We start from the raw sequence: 14,218 nt of genomic DNA on the forward strand, positions 1-14,218 counted from the left end.
ACCCGAGCCGGACTGGTTCCTGACAACCCTTAGGTCCCTTTTGATAGGTCAAGGTTGAAGAAGTCTGCCATGGTAGAAGATTAACCATTTCCACCCAAGCTTGCTGTCGGCTTATAATGACAGCCATTCTGCCACCTGCGCAGACCTCTATTAGACAAACACTCAAGAGCAATCAGGCTCCAAGCAGTTCCTACCCTGTGTACATGAGATGGAAGAAGCCTCAGCTCTGCGTCCTATTGGATGTCCTGACCACCATTTTGCAGACTGCCAATCTTCCAGAGGCTGGGTCCTGTAAACTTTCCAGTTGGCATCAGGCAGTCAGGAATCTTTAAAAATGGCTGGTCACAGGGCAGTTTCTGGATCAAGCTATGGTGCTAACCCTAAGGGCACAGACAATTGCCTGGAAGGGTTCTTACACCCTGTTCAATCAATTGGGTTTTTAATTTCACCCAAGATAGCTTATTTCGAGGTAAATTACAGGTATCTTAGCACCATCCCACATTTCTGTAATGCTCAACGATCACCAACTCCCCAATTTAAAAAAGGTTGAAGTTTTTTCTTTGGGAACATAGTGATTTAGTCCATGGACTCAAGACAGCTTTGGTTCAAATTCCGATTCTGACAATTACTAGCTGGGTGGCCTTGGCCAAGTCATTTTACCTCCCTGTGCCTCAGTTTCCCCATCTGTAAATTGAGATCAATGAGAGTACCTACTTCCTAAAGTTGTTGTACTGATGAAAAGAGATAATAAATAGGTGTAAAATATAAAACGTTTAGAAGAACGCCTAGCAGGTAGTAAGTGCTCAATATGGAGTCCTCATCAGAAACACCAACATGTTCTCATTCACACATCACCTTTAGGTAACGGACATCTAAGACTCTCAGGATCTTTCTCGTCTTTCCCTCCAGCCTTCTCTCCTGTATCCTCCTCGCTACACCCTAAGGCTTTGGTCATGTTTATCTTCATTTCTCTATCTTTGCATTTTATGTTTCTTCCTCCTGGCCTATCCTCCCTGTTATTCTCCCACCTTCTATTCTTGGCCGGCTCCCTTTCAAAGAGCACCAACTGGGGGCCCAAGGACAAGTTTCACTTGTCCTGCTCTATCTTTTTTTAATGGAATTAATTTCCCAAGTTTACAAATCCAGAAATTTCTCATAAAATCCGTAACTGGAAATTATACTGAAAACCCAGAAGACTCGGTAATGCTAGGCTTCACAGTTTTGCCTGGCAATGAGAGACTGGAGCTGAGGAGGCCTCCTTTTGATGGAATGTGCTTGCTCTGGTTTGCCCCAGTCTCCACCACACCCTATTGTCTCAAACTGGCTGTTTTACCCATCCACATTCTTAGCCTCATTGTTGTGGCTATTTGAGTTTGGGCTCCCTGCTTTAAGAACTCTGCAGAAGATTTTCTGACCAATCTTCCCTTGAGACAATGGATTCTACTTTTGTAAGCCTTTCCTTTGAATGTGGCCAAGACTCATCTCCTGATTTTGCTTTGTCTCATTCCTGCACAACTTGAGATGGCCTCCTCCACTCTTGGGGGCGCATTTTTTTAATTCTTGTCTTGTACACCCTTCCCTCATGCCTGCCCAGAGGTCCTGGAGAGGCAAGCAGACAGGGTAAAGTGAGTTTCCATGGGACTGTGTCCACAGCATATACTCAGTGGCTGCCCCTTTCTCTGCCTCCTCCTCTGGCTGTTTCTGACCCCGACATGGTCTTGTAGAAACCTCCCGGTCCATGGAGGTTTTCCAGGTTCCAAGAACCTGAGGACTGAAATGTATCCACATTCTTATTGTACAGTAATTCATACTCTCATTCCTCTCTATATGGACTCCTCCTTATTTTTTCCCTGGGGAACATTTGCCCTGAGCTAACATCTGTTGCCAATCTTCCTCTTTTTGTTTTGTTTTTTTTTTGTGTGTGAGCCACCTCCAAAGCATGGCCACTGACAGATGAGTGGGGTAGGTCCATACCCGGAAACCAAACCTGCGCCGCCGAAGGGGAGCGTGCTGAATTGAACCACTAGGCCACTGGGGCTGGCCTGTATGGGCTCCTCTTTTTGCTTACTCCCTAATTCATCCATCCGCTTGCTTATTCACTTAACAACCATTTAGTAATCACCTATACATGCCAGGTTTGGAGAAGAAGAAAAGCAAATAACAAAATGGTAACAAAATTCATCCTGTGACCTTGGGAAAGACATTTTCCTTTTTAGGCCTCAGTTTCCCCATAGATTTAATGACTTGATTGGAGATCATTTTGTCTGGGGTTTCTTTCATCCTATGACTCTGTCCTGACTCTCTAAAACTTCCTATGTCGTCCGCAAACTGCAATCTGCCAACAGCTTATGAATTCTAGAGAAATCCCCCTATAATTTTGTCTGTAAACCACACAAGTTCCCAGAGAGAGGGTCAAAGTGGGGGTATAAAGGGGGATGACGTGAGGAGATGAGTAGAGTGGGGGGGCTGGGAGAGCAGGAGGGGAGGTTGGGGGACAGACCCTGAGGGGCCTGACCCGCCTGCCAGGAGGGCTTGCCAGATGCTCAGACCATCCTGCGAAATCTCACACCCTCCTTGCCCCCCACCCGCCCTGGCTCCAGCCCAGGCTGGATTTCAATCTGCATAATTTGCCCCATTTAGAGGGGATGTGGGGGGGTGAGAATAGGAGGGTAGAGACGACTGAGGAGCTGGTGCTCCAAAGGCCGGAGGAAACCAGAGGGATAGAGGCTGGGGTGCAGCTGGGTGGGAGCCAGAGGGAAGAGGTGGGGCCAGGAGGAAAGCAGGCTGCAAACCACAGATAACATTCTGCCCAGCACAGCAGGGGTCAATTTGGTCCACTTGTCCAGTGACAAGAAGGGAAAAAAAAAAGTGGGCTGTAACTGAAAGATCTTAAGACTCACAAATGAGGGGTTGGTCTGGAGGTGGGAGGAGGGAGTGACAAGCCAAGGAGGAGACAGAGACTCAGGAGGGCGCAAGGAAGTGTCTTAGCTGAGGCTGGGGCCAAGCAGTGGAGGGCGGAGGGAAGTCTGCATGAGCAAAGCATCCTCCAGGGTCCTGAGAATCCAGAGGCAGCTCCTCCTGCTGCTGGGAAGGGCTCCGGACACCTTCAGCCCTTGTTGCCTGCCCTCTGAGGCTCAAGCCAGAAGCTCAGGGTGCTTGCTGGGTTGCTGACACAGCCACGGAGCTGGTACCCTCAGGACCCCCTGCCCGTCTTCTCTCCGCTCCCCAGCATGGAGGAGGGTGGCGAATTCGACAACTACTATGGGGCAGACAACCAGTCTGAGTGTGAGTATACAGACTGGAAGTCCTCGGGGGCCCTCATCCCTGCCATCTACATGCTGGTCTTCCTCCTGGGCACTTCTGGCAATGGCCTGGTGCTCTGGACCGTGTTTCGGAGCAGCCGCGAGAAGAGGCGCTCGGCTGACATCTTCATTGCCAGCCTGGCGGTGGCCGACCTGACTTTTGTGGTGACCCTGCCGCTGTGGGCCACCTACACGTACCGGGACTATGACTGGCCCTTTGGTACCTTTGCCTGCAAGGTCAGCAGCTATGTCATCTTTGTCAACATGTACGCCAGTGTCTTCTGCCTCACCGGCCTCAGCTTCGACCGATACCTGGCCATCGTGAGGCCAGTGGCCAATGCTCGGCTCAGGCTGCGGGTCAGCGGGGCTGTGGCCACGGTGGTCCTGTGGGTGCTGGCCGCCCTCCTGGCCACGCCGGTCATGGTGTTCCGCTCCACTGGGGACCTGGACAATACCACCAAAGTGCAGTGTTACATGGACTACTCCATGGTGGCGACCTCGAGCTCCGAGTGGGCCTGGGAGGTGGGCTTGGGGGTCTCGTCCACCGCTGTGGGCTTCGTGGCACCCTTCATCATCATGCTGACCTGTTACTTCTTCATCGCCCAAACCATCGCCGCCCACTTCCGCAAGGAGCGCATCGAGGGCCTGCGGAAGCGGCGCCGGCTGCTCAGCATCATCGTGGTGCTGGTGGTGACCTTCGCCCTCTGCTGGATGCCCTACCACCTGGTGAAGACGCTCTACATGCTGGGCAGCCTGCTGCACTGGCCCTGTGACTTCGACCTATTCCTCATGAATGTCTTCCCCTACTGCACCTGCATCAGCTATGTCAACAGCTGCCTCAACCCCTTCCTCTACGCCTTCTTCGACCCCCGTTTCCGCCAGGCCTGCGCCTCTATGCTCTGCTGGGGTGAGAGCAGGTGTGGGGCTACCTCCCACAGCAGCAGCGGGGAGAAGTCGGCCAGCTACTCCTCGGGGCACAGCCAGGGGCCCGGTCCCAACTCGGGGAAGGGCGGAGAGCAGACGCATGAGAAATCCATCCCCTACAGCCAAGAGACCCTTGTGGTTGACTAGGGCTGGGATCCAAGAGAAGCCCCGTGCCCTCTGCCCTGCCTCAGCCTTTGCCGTTGCTCTCTGAAAGTCAGGTAGCATGAAGGCGCCTTCTCTCTTGCACTTGACTCCTTTCCCTGCTCCCTGTCTCTCTCCTCCGTCTTGTCCTCCTTTCTCCTCTATTCTTGTCCAGAGGTTTGTGGATTGGTGGAAGGAGGCTGCGCCCTGCTGGCTCGTGCTCTGCAACTCAGTATCTGTGCAACTGACCTTGCACAAGTCTCTTACCTCTCTGAGCCTCAGTTTCTCCATTTGTATAAAATGGGAGAAGTCATACTGACACTAAAATGTTGATGTGCGTATCCTGGCTCAATAAAAGTTCATTTCCCTCCACCCCTTTTCTTGGATCTTCAGCTCCCTTTTCTTCCTCCTTTTCTTTTACTTTTCTCTCCCCTCTTCCTCCCTCTGTGTTTCCCTCTATCTCTGCAATTTTTACTCTGAATCCTTATTTTCTGGCTCCTACTCCCTCTCCCATAGCTCGTCCCCCTCCCTCAATCCCTCCTTCCTCCCTTTTGCCTCCTTGTTCTAAAGGGCTCCTAAGGGTTAAGAATCCTGAAGCCTGAAAACACTACTTCTGTTCAAGCTCTTTATCCAGGTCCCTGAGAGAGCCAGGGAAAGGGCTGGGGCGGGGGTGGGGGGGCTGGGTGTCAGCAAATAGTGCTCCAATCTCTGCAGCTACGAGCTCCAAAACTTTCCCCCAAATCAGATTAGTTTGCTGTAAGTTTGGGCACTGAGGGTAGAGCCATCCCAGAAGCGGGCCTCCCTCCCTGCAGCCCTTCCATGATGTCAACTAGATATGCTTTCTGCAGATTTCCTCAGATCGTTCCATTCATCCTCTGTTCTCTGTGGGGATTGGAAGGCAATGGCTCCTTGGTTTCATTCTTTGAATGGGGAGTTGGGAAGGGAAAGTGGAGAAAGAGGGGAGTCTGCATGTAGTCTATATGCTACTTGGCTTCCTTCCCCAAATCCTCACCCCTTCAACCTCCTCCAGAACTGTGAGCTACAGGTCTTCCCCATCTCCCCACCCCACCCTGTCAGCCCAGGACACTTTTCTTGGGCACTGGTGCTAGTTGGTGCCAAGAGTGACTTTGGTGGGGATGGGATGCTTGCTTTGTGTGTGTGTGTGTATATATATATATTAGCATGGATGTGCATAACATGAAGAGCAGTGTGCCTGTGTCACTTGTCACTTGTATGAACACCCCCAACCCCCCACATCTCCACTCTTCACACAATATCCTTGAGGGAAGAAGGGACATATTGAGGGAATATAGAATAAAAATGAGTCCACCCCCCACTGGATTTGGGGGCTCTGACGGCTGGTCCGTGCTTTAAGAGAGGAATCTATGTTTGCAGTGGGCTCCCTATGGGGAGACTTCTCCCCAAAGCAGCTGGCACCCAAGGCTTGGGGAAGTCCTATGTGCTGGGCCCCTGCCCTTCCCCAGTTCCATAAACAGGAGGCTGGTTAAAAGCTTCCCTTGGCCCCTTTCCCACACCTCCCCACCTTGCTTTGAGTTTACGAGCATTTCCCTCATCACTCTCTCCTTTTCCAGGGTCAATGGACTTCTTCCTAAGGGAGGGCACCTGCTTTCCATGGGGTGAAAAACATTGGGTGGATTTTTTCTCACCTCACTGTCAATATTGGACCCCTGGGCTTTTCTTGCTGGATTGGGGGGCTGGGAACAGTGACTGGAGCAGCCATGGTAGGGCTGACAGCATGACATCCACACCGCCAGAGAGACCTTGAGGATGAAATTGATGGTGGGGCCTTTGTGAGTTGGGGGTGGGATGTGTATATTCCGGGTTTTGTTCTTGGAGGATTCTGGACGTGAAGGACAAGACATGAGCCATGCAGGCAGGAAGAGCCCAGCTTGATGTAAAAGGACTTCTTGACAACTGCTGGGATGGAGCCAGCTCTGGGAGCAGAGGGAGGAGGAGAGGGAAGAGGCTCCTCTCAGCTTAGTGTCCCCATCACAGGCTAGAATCTTTCACAGACTCACTTTCTTGGCCCAGGGCTGTCGCCAAAGCATCCAGTCAAGACTGGAGGGGGCTTCTAGAAGGGAAGGAGGTGCCCCTCTGAGGCCCTCCTGAGTGATCTGCAGGGATCACTGCCTGGAGTCCTGCCTGGAGCTCGTCGGTGGGCCTGGACAGAGGGTGGAGGAGGCTGCCTGCTGTGATGCTCTCTCATCCCCCACCCGCCCCTTCTTTGGAATGTCTGTGCTATTTTCTGACCCTGTTTGTCACTGCGGTTCATCAAATAAATCTCTTTTGTGTAACTCTTGTGTCCAAAGCCTCTTCTCACACAGTGTCTCGGTGGTGAGGAAAGGACCCCCAGTTTGCAAATGTCTACGTGGGAGGTGGAGTGAGCACGGCTGAGGGGGGACAGCAGGGAGAAGTGGGAGCTAAAAGGAGCAAAGCAGGAAGCTGGAAAGGATGTGGGGGAGGTGGCGAGAAGATGGTGAAAATAGACACCAGGGCAGGGAAAGGATGGAGTGAGATCAGGGAAGGCACAGGAAGTAAAGGAAAAGAAGAGCAGCTAAGATATTGTGCTCTGAAGAGACGTGGAACAAATGGGCACACATTTTGGAGTCCAGAGCACAGATCTAGGGGAAAATACCAACATTTCTTCCCATAGGTAGACCTATTATTCATTCATTCCTTCCTTCCTTCCTTCATTCATTCCTTCATCCCTTTATTCATTTATCCTCCTCTATTGACTCATTCATTCATTCATTCATTCATTCAGCATCACATGAACTTTCATTCAGTTTAGACCAGAATTTCAAACACTTGTTCTCCAAGAGAGTCACTCTGGATGGTTTTAAAAACACCCATTCCCAAGTGTCACCCCAGCTATACAGAATCGGAATGTCCTGGACTCACTCCAGATGTTCACAATTACTGAAAGCTCCTCAGATGATTTCTAGAGGAGGTTGGGTTTGGGGATGTCTCCAGCCAGATAGATTCTGCCCAAATTAAAGTGGGCACAAAAGACTAGATAGAACCAGAAGAAACCAGCTCTGGATGGTCATCTATTTGGGGAAAGAAGGGACTGACATGATCCTTGGGGAGAAATACTCAATCCAAAGGCCATCTTCCAGGAAGACTTTTGGGTACTAATAATGTTTGCAGATGACACAAAAACAATCACTATAGTAGAATGGATGGTAAGTAACGAGAGAGCTCATGTTTACTGGATAGTAAGTAACGAGAAAACTCATATTTACTGCATTTTACCAAGCATTCTCTCATTTAATCCTTGCAATCCTCTGAGAGAGGCATTTTCACCTCATTTTATGATAAGGAAGCTGAGGCTCAGAGAGGTTTGTCAGGTACCTTGACCAACTGTGGAAGAGCCAGGCCTGGAACCAGTTGAGTCTGTCCAACTCTAAAGCCCACGCTCTTGACCAGTGTTCCTCCCAAAGTACAAACGAGGCAGAACTGGGTGGTTGGGGACGAAAGTGAGATCTGATGTGTAAGGTGCCTGGTACACGTGGAGGGTGCTCAATGAAGGGGGACTGGGGCAGGAGGGGCATGGGAGAGGAATGGTGGAAAACGCATGAAAGAGAGAGAGAGAGAGAGAGACAGATAGAGACAGCAAAAAAAGAAACAGAGAGAGACAGAAAGAGACAGAATGAGAAGAGAGAGAAGTAGAGAGAGAGATGGTGAAAGAGAGACAGAGATAGGGAGACAGAGAGTGAGGAAAGAGGGAAATCAAGGCAGAGAGGGACAGAGCAGCCTGAGGAGGTAGGCAGAAGAAATTGCCAGGCAGGGAGGGAGCTAGAGGACAGGGTGTCTCTGCTTGTTTTCTCTCTTCTGAAACACGCTTGGGAAAACCCTGCAAGAATTTACAACTGTAATAACAAGCTATTGGAGCTATTTTTTACAGATGCTGTAAACAAAACTGTCAACAACTCTCCAGGGAAATTCGAGGTAAGTTATCCAAAAAATTATAAGATTACAGAGCACTTAATAATTCATTTGTTCACACATTTCTTCATTTCTTCACTCTCTCACTCATCTGTTTATTCAACAAGTTCTTATTTAATACTTATGTGCCAAGCAGCATGCTGGGCACAGGATCAAATGGTGAGCAGGACCCAGTGGGCTCCCAGTCTGGTGGTGGAGACAGACAGTTAGACGAGCAATTATAATCGAATGTGGAGAGTTCTAAGAGAGGGAATGTACAATATGTCCTTAGAGCCTAATGGAGATAATGCAATGAGTCTAGGCAGAGTGTCAGGGGAGACTTTAGAGACCAAGGCATGCCAGGAGCCTGCTCTCTGCATGGTGGAGGGTAAGCCGTTAGTGCGGAAATGTTCTGTGCAGAGGAAATACCCAGAGATAAGAGAGCACAGCCCCTCTGAGGAACTGGAAAGAGTGCTCATCCTTGTTTTCACCACCCCCACCCCAGCTCTGGGAGGGGAGCCAGGCAGGAGCACAGAGAAAAACCTGCCCAGCTCTCAGAGCAGGGATGACAAGCAGATTGGGGGCTGGGACTAAAATCCAGGTCTCGAGACAACTTGGGGGGCCAGAGACTTTTTTTCTGGTGACTTTCAGTTTTTCTTCTTCTTGGACTTGAGCTGTCTTTCTCTAAGATATCTGCCAGGGTCTCCTAAACAGAGGCTAGGAGTTCTGGGCCTTCTTGCACTGGGCTTGTTGGAGAAAGATGCTAAGAAGGGGCAGATGGATTCCTTGGGAGGACAACCCCTGGAAGCCAGACTGACACGCAGCGTGACAGGATCTAGATGTGATGGCCCCACCATCTCAACTGGTACCACTGTTTGAACTCCAGGGAGTTTGAAGCTTGCAAGGCTTGATCCAGAGGGTACAGTTCTTCTCAATTATTGCCCAAGTGGTTATGAAGTTACTCTGAGCAATATTGGAGTCACAAAGATGTGACTCAGGGAGCTTAAAATCAAGTCCATAAGAAAGGAGATTCGGAGACCCTGGGTTGATTCTAGAAGTCTCAATTTATAGTAAGAGTGTTTGAGTATCAAGCAATGTTCATTGATTTATTCATTCAAGAAACATTTATTCAGTGCCTACTGTGTGCCTGGGACTGTCTTTTTTTTTTATTGAGGTCATAATAGTTTATAACATTGTGAAATTTCAGTTATACATTATTATTTGTCAGTCACCATTATATATGCCCCTTCACCCCTTGTGCTCACCCCCCAATCCCTTCTGGTAACCACTACACGGTTCTCTTTGTCCATGTGTTAGTTTATCTTCCACATATGAGTGAAATCATATGGTATTTGTCTTTCTCTCTCTGGCTTATTTTGCTTAACACCCTCAAGGTCCATCCATGTTGTTGCAAATGGGACGATTTTGTCTTTTTTATGGTTGAGTAGTATTCCGTGTGGTAATAATATATATCATATCTTCTTTATCCAATCATCAGTTGATGGGCACTTGGGTTGCTTCCACTTCTTGGCTATAGTGAATAATGTTGCAATGAACATAGGGGTGCATAAATCTCTTTGAATTGTTGATTTCAAGTTCTTTGGATAAATACCCAGTAGTGGGATAGCTGAGTCATATAGTATTTCTATTTTTAATTTTTTCAGAAATCTCCATACTGTTTTCCATAGTGGCTGTACCAGTTTGCATTCCCATGAGCAGTGTATGGGTCTTCCCTTTTTTCCACATCCTCTCCAACATTTGTTATTTTTTGTCTTGGTAGTTATAGCCATTCTAACTGGTGTAAGGTGATATGTTAGTGTAGTTTTGATTTGCATTTTCCTGGTGATTAGTGATGTTGAACATCTTTTCATGTGCCTATTGGCCATCTGTACATCTTCTTTGAAGAAATGTCTCTTCATATCCTCTGCCCGTTTTTTGATTGGGTTGTTCGTTTTTCTGTTGTTGAGTTATTGAGTTCTTTATGTATTTGGACATTAACCCCTTGTCAGATACATGCTTTGCAAGTATTTTCCCCCAGTTGGTGGGTTGTATTTTCGTTTCGTTCTTTGTTTCCTTTGCCTTATAGAAGCTCTTTAGTCTGATGAAGTCCCACTTGTTTAATTCTGGGACTGTCTTAGAAGCTGAGGATATTGAGGTGAACCAGACACCATCCCTACCTTCATGGAGCAACTAGTCTTACCTTCCCATTGAATGGATGGGTAAACTAAGGCTCACAGAGGGGGAATGATTTATACAAGGTCATACAGTTGGATAATGGCAGAGGTGGGACTAGAACTCAGACTTCTCTCTGCCAGACAAGAGCATGTTCCATGGATCCAGGCTTAGAAAAGAGAGATCTTTTATTGAAAATATGAAGAGCAAGTGCAGAAGGTCAGAGCAATGATGGGCCACTAGCTGGACAAGTGGTGGGCACAAAGGTGGTTGAAGATAATTATCCATAGTTTTGTTAACACACCTTTTATTTTAGAAGAGTTTTAGATTTACAGAAACATTGCTGATTCAGTGCAGAGAATTCCAATATATTCCCCATCCTGTTTCCTTTATTATTAACCTCTTACATTAGCATGACACATTTGTCACAATTAATGAACCAATATTGATACATTATTATTAACTAAGTCCATGTTTTATTCAGACTTTCTTACTTTTTACTTAATGTCCTTTTCCTGTTCTGTTCATTCGGGACTCCTCATTTACATTTAGTAATGTCTCCTTAGGCTCCTCTTGGCTGTGACAGTTTCTCAGACTTTGGTTTTGATGACCTTGAGAGTTTTGAGGAGTACTGGTACAGTATTTTGTTCCATGTACTTTTTAAACAAATATATGTTTATTTCCATATACCAGGCAAATTCCAGGTGATGAGGATAGAGGAAGAAATAATATACAAGTGATTCCTGCTCTTCTGGAGTTTAGAAATGGATAATAGAGTGTAGTAAGCATCATCACAGGGGAAGAACAGGAGGCCACAGAGGCAAACACCCGTCTTCTGGTGGGCACCACAGAGTGATCACAACAAGGCTAACGTACTGGCTGAAAGCACAGTTCCACCTTCAGTTCCTCCAGAATTTAAATGTCTGGCATTCTCTCTCACCTCTAAAGCCACCCTAGGGCTCATTTTCTTGCTTGAATAACTGGAAACCTGAGGACATGAAACAAAAGAATATTTACATTCCATGGGCATCTTACGCCATGTTATTCTGTACTTTATTATTTAGTCATGTGGTGCATCTCTTGCTTATTTGAGGATACCTCCTACATGGACAGAGGATAACCAGAAATGGACTCCCCAAACCTGCTTGAACTACCTTACTCAGCCAGCATCCTACTCCTGCTCCACTTCAAGTCCCCTGAACACTGGGAGCACGCATCTAGAAGAGCCCCCATTTGGTCACATTGTAATGGTTCTGTGTGCTTGTCTGTCTCCTCTGCTGTACCGGCAGCTCCCCTAATATAGGGGCTGTGTTTACACATCTTTGTGTTCCCAGTGCTTGGAATGTGGTAGGCACTCAAAGGGTGTTTGCTTAAATGATTGAACAACTGAATAAAGAAAGTGCAGGAGGAAAGGTGAGAAAAACCGATTTCTGCTTAAAGCAAACAAGTTGATTGCTTTTAGAAGAGCCCAGAAAGATGAAGTAAAGACTGTTCCAGAAGAGATGCACTGGATTGATGAGTACTAACATTACTAATCACCGACTCAATTAAACCAAATAGCCTGTCCTCTTAGAGCTGCTGCTTGGGAACCACAGAACCAGAACAAAGGACTAATTGGACCATGTTCCAAGGGCAGTTCTGATATTCTTGTAAGTAGAATTGCTCACGTTATAGCTTTGCAGTGGCCAGTTCAGTGCTTATGTTGGAAACTATGCCTTGAAGTCTCTTTGGCTGGATGATGGTGTGCAAGCTGGTTGGCTTCCTGGGGAAGTCATCGGTGAGCCAACTGGAGCCAGCACTGAGTCAAACAGTTTCTGGGAATCTTTGTCTGGACATCCACTGTTCATGGAGGAAGGACTGTCATGGTGGTGGGACGTACTGATTTAATAGAAAATAAAACCTTGGACTTCCCCGCTCTATAAAAATACTCAGGGAAAACTTTGCTTCCGGTGCCTGAGAAAATCTGGGCCAGGTTTAAGGGCATTCAAGAAGACTTGGCAGTCTTTCTTCTGGGCTGGAATATGTCCATAAGTTCAAGAGGTCTTCCTGTATCATGGGGATGAAGTGACCTTTGATGACAAGGGAGAGACCCAGGCTTCAATCTAGGTGGGCTGGGTCTGGTCTCTTTGGCAGACAAAAGGACTTTGGCAGCAGTGACCCGGAGTTTGGGGACTGTCATCTCCAGGTGCCAGGATTGAAGAGCATGGATGCAACCCTTGCCCTTAGGAAAATGAATACACCAATGTGGTGGTTAGTTGGTTTCCAGGATGAGACCTGGAAGCCCCTTAGTGTCCTTGGGATCCAGCTGGCTGTAAGCTCTGCATTGGGGGTGCTGTCAGGCTGTCAGGGCCCCTGGAAGGTGGTGGTTATTTGCTGTGCCAATCATAAACTATTTTTATGTTTGGGAAAAGCAACACAGCAGTTACCAAAGGAGTTGACTAAAGAGAGATGTTGTAGCCTGGAGAAGGGAGTTGTTTCCACTTTGATCATGTCAAGAACTCAGGCAGCCCAACATGCTGGCATAAGAAATACAACATAATTAAACTGGAAAGAAGTGTTCTTACCTTCCCACCCTGCTAGTAAAGAAAATAAGGCCTTGGAAGGGTAAGTGATTGTCAACTTGAAAACAAATTCACCTGTTATTTTACCCTCAAAATGAGTTTATTCAGGAATAGCCCAAAGAATTGTGATGCAGGATGTGCATGCTATGGCGAACCATAGGCAAATTGGGAAAACAGAGGAGAGCAGCTTTTATTAGAGAAAAAGAGGGAGTGGAGAGGGGCTGGTCTAAGCAAAAGTCCATTGGGGGAAAGTGACAGTTCAGGGAGGAAATGGCTTCTCATTGGCTAAGCTGCGGCATTTCTCATTGGCTCGGCTGTTGCCTGGTGGAGAGAGAAATCTTCCTTCAGTAGTAAAGTAGTTTTGCTTCCTGTGGAAGATGCAAGCACATGTCTCTTCTTGTGTGGTATAACTGATGATGTATGAAAGGATGTGAGAGCTCCCCTTACAGGCCTTCCTGACTTCATTTTAGTTAAAATTTCTTTTATTATTTTCTACATGACTTTCTTAACGTCATTACTAAGTAGTGACTGAGTTGGTTGGCTTGGTTCTCTTAATTCCCAGGCCTGCTTGCTTTTCATATCACCAAGTTGTCTCCTTTCTATATTGCGGATGGCTTTAGAAGGGATACTTGTCAGAGTAAATAGGCAATCAAACAGCATTGACGTGTCCAACTTGCGTTAGCGATGACTTAACTTGTTTTCTTCAAAACCATGAGGTTTGTGTCTCTGCTGTCCATTCTGTTAAGAGCACAAACAGGTCTAGCCTGAATCCTAATTCTTCTCTTGCTTGCCTGTGTCGTCAAGACCAATGCTTCTTAACCTTTGGTGTGCAGAATAATCACCAGGAGATGCTGTTAAAATACAGATTCTGATTCCGTAGGTCTAGGATGTGTCCCAAGACCCTTGTTTCTAAAAGACCTCTGGCAATGGTGCATTCTGTTGGTCCATGGAATACACTCAGAGGAATAAAGATCTGGAGCACAATACTCATCAATGGACTGTCTTCTCATCTGTAAAATGGAATAATAAAAGTAATTACCCCATAAGATTGTTTTGAAGGTTCCATGAGGTAATCTTTGCAAGGGCCTTGCGTAGTCTCTCACACGTAAGAAGTAATCAATGGTGTTTTAGTATGTTTGGGTTGCTATAACAAAAATATCATATACTGCA

General features: G+C 47.3%; 1 protein-coding gene across 1 annotated transcript; it reads left to right on the plus strand.

Moving 5' to 3' along the window:
* The first annotated feature begins 2,980 nt into the window (after nt 1–2,980).
* APLNR (apelin receptor) lies at nt 2,981–4,730 on the plus strand. The gene has a single exon (XM_058527459.1). The coding sequence runs from the start codon at nt 3,231–3,233 to the stop codon at nt 4,371–4,373; it is 1,143 nt and encodes a 380-aa protein (XP_058383442.1). The 5' UTR covers nt 2,981–3,230; the 3' UTR covers nt 4,374–4,730.
* The last annotated feature ends 9,488 nt before the right edge of the window (nt 4,731–14,218 follow it).

The sequence above is a fragment of the Diceros bicornis genome, chromosome 31, assembly GCF_020826845.1.
Source record: "Diceros bicornis minor isolate mBicDic1 chromosome 31, mDicBic1.mat.cur, whole genome shotgun sequence".
NCBI lineage: Eukaryota > Metazoa > Chordata > Mammalia > Perissodactyla > Rhinocerotidae > Diceros > Diceros bicornis.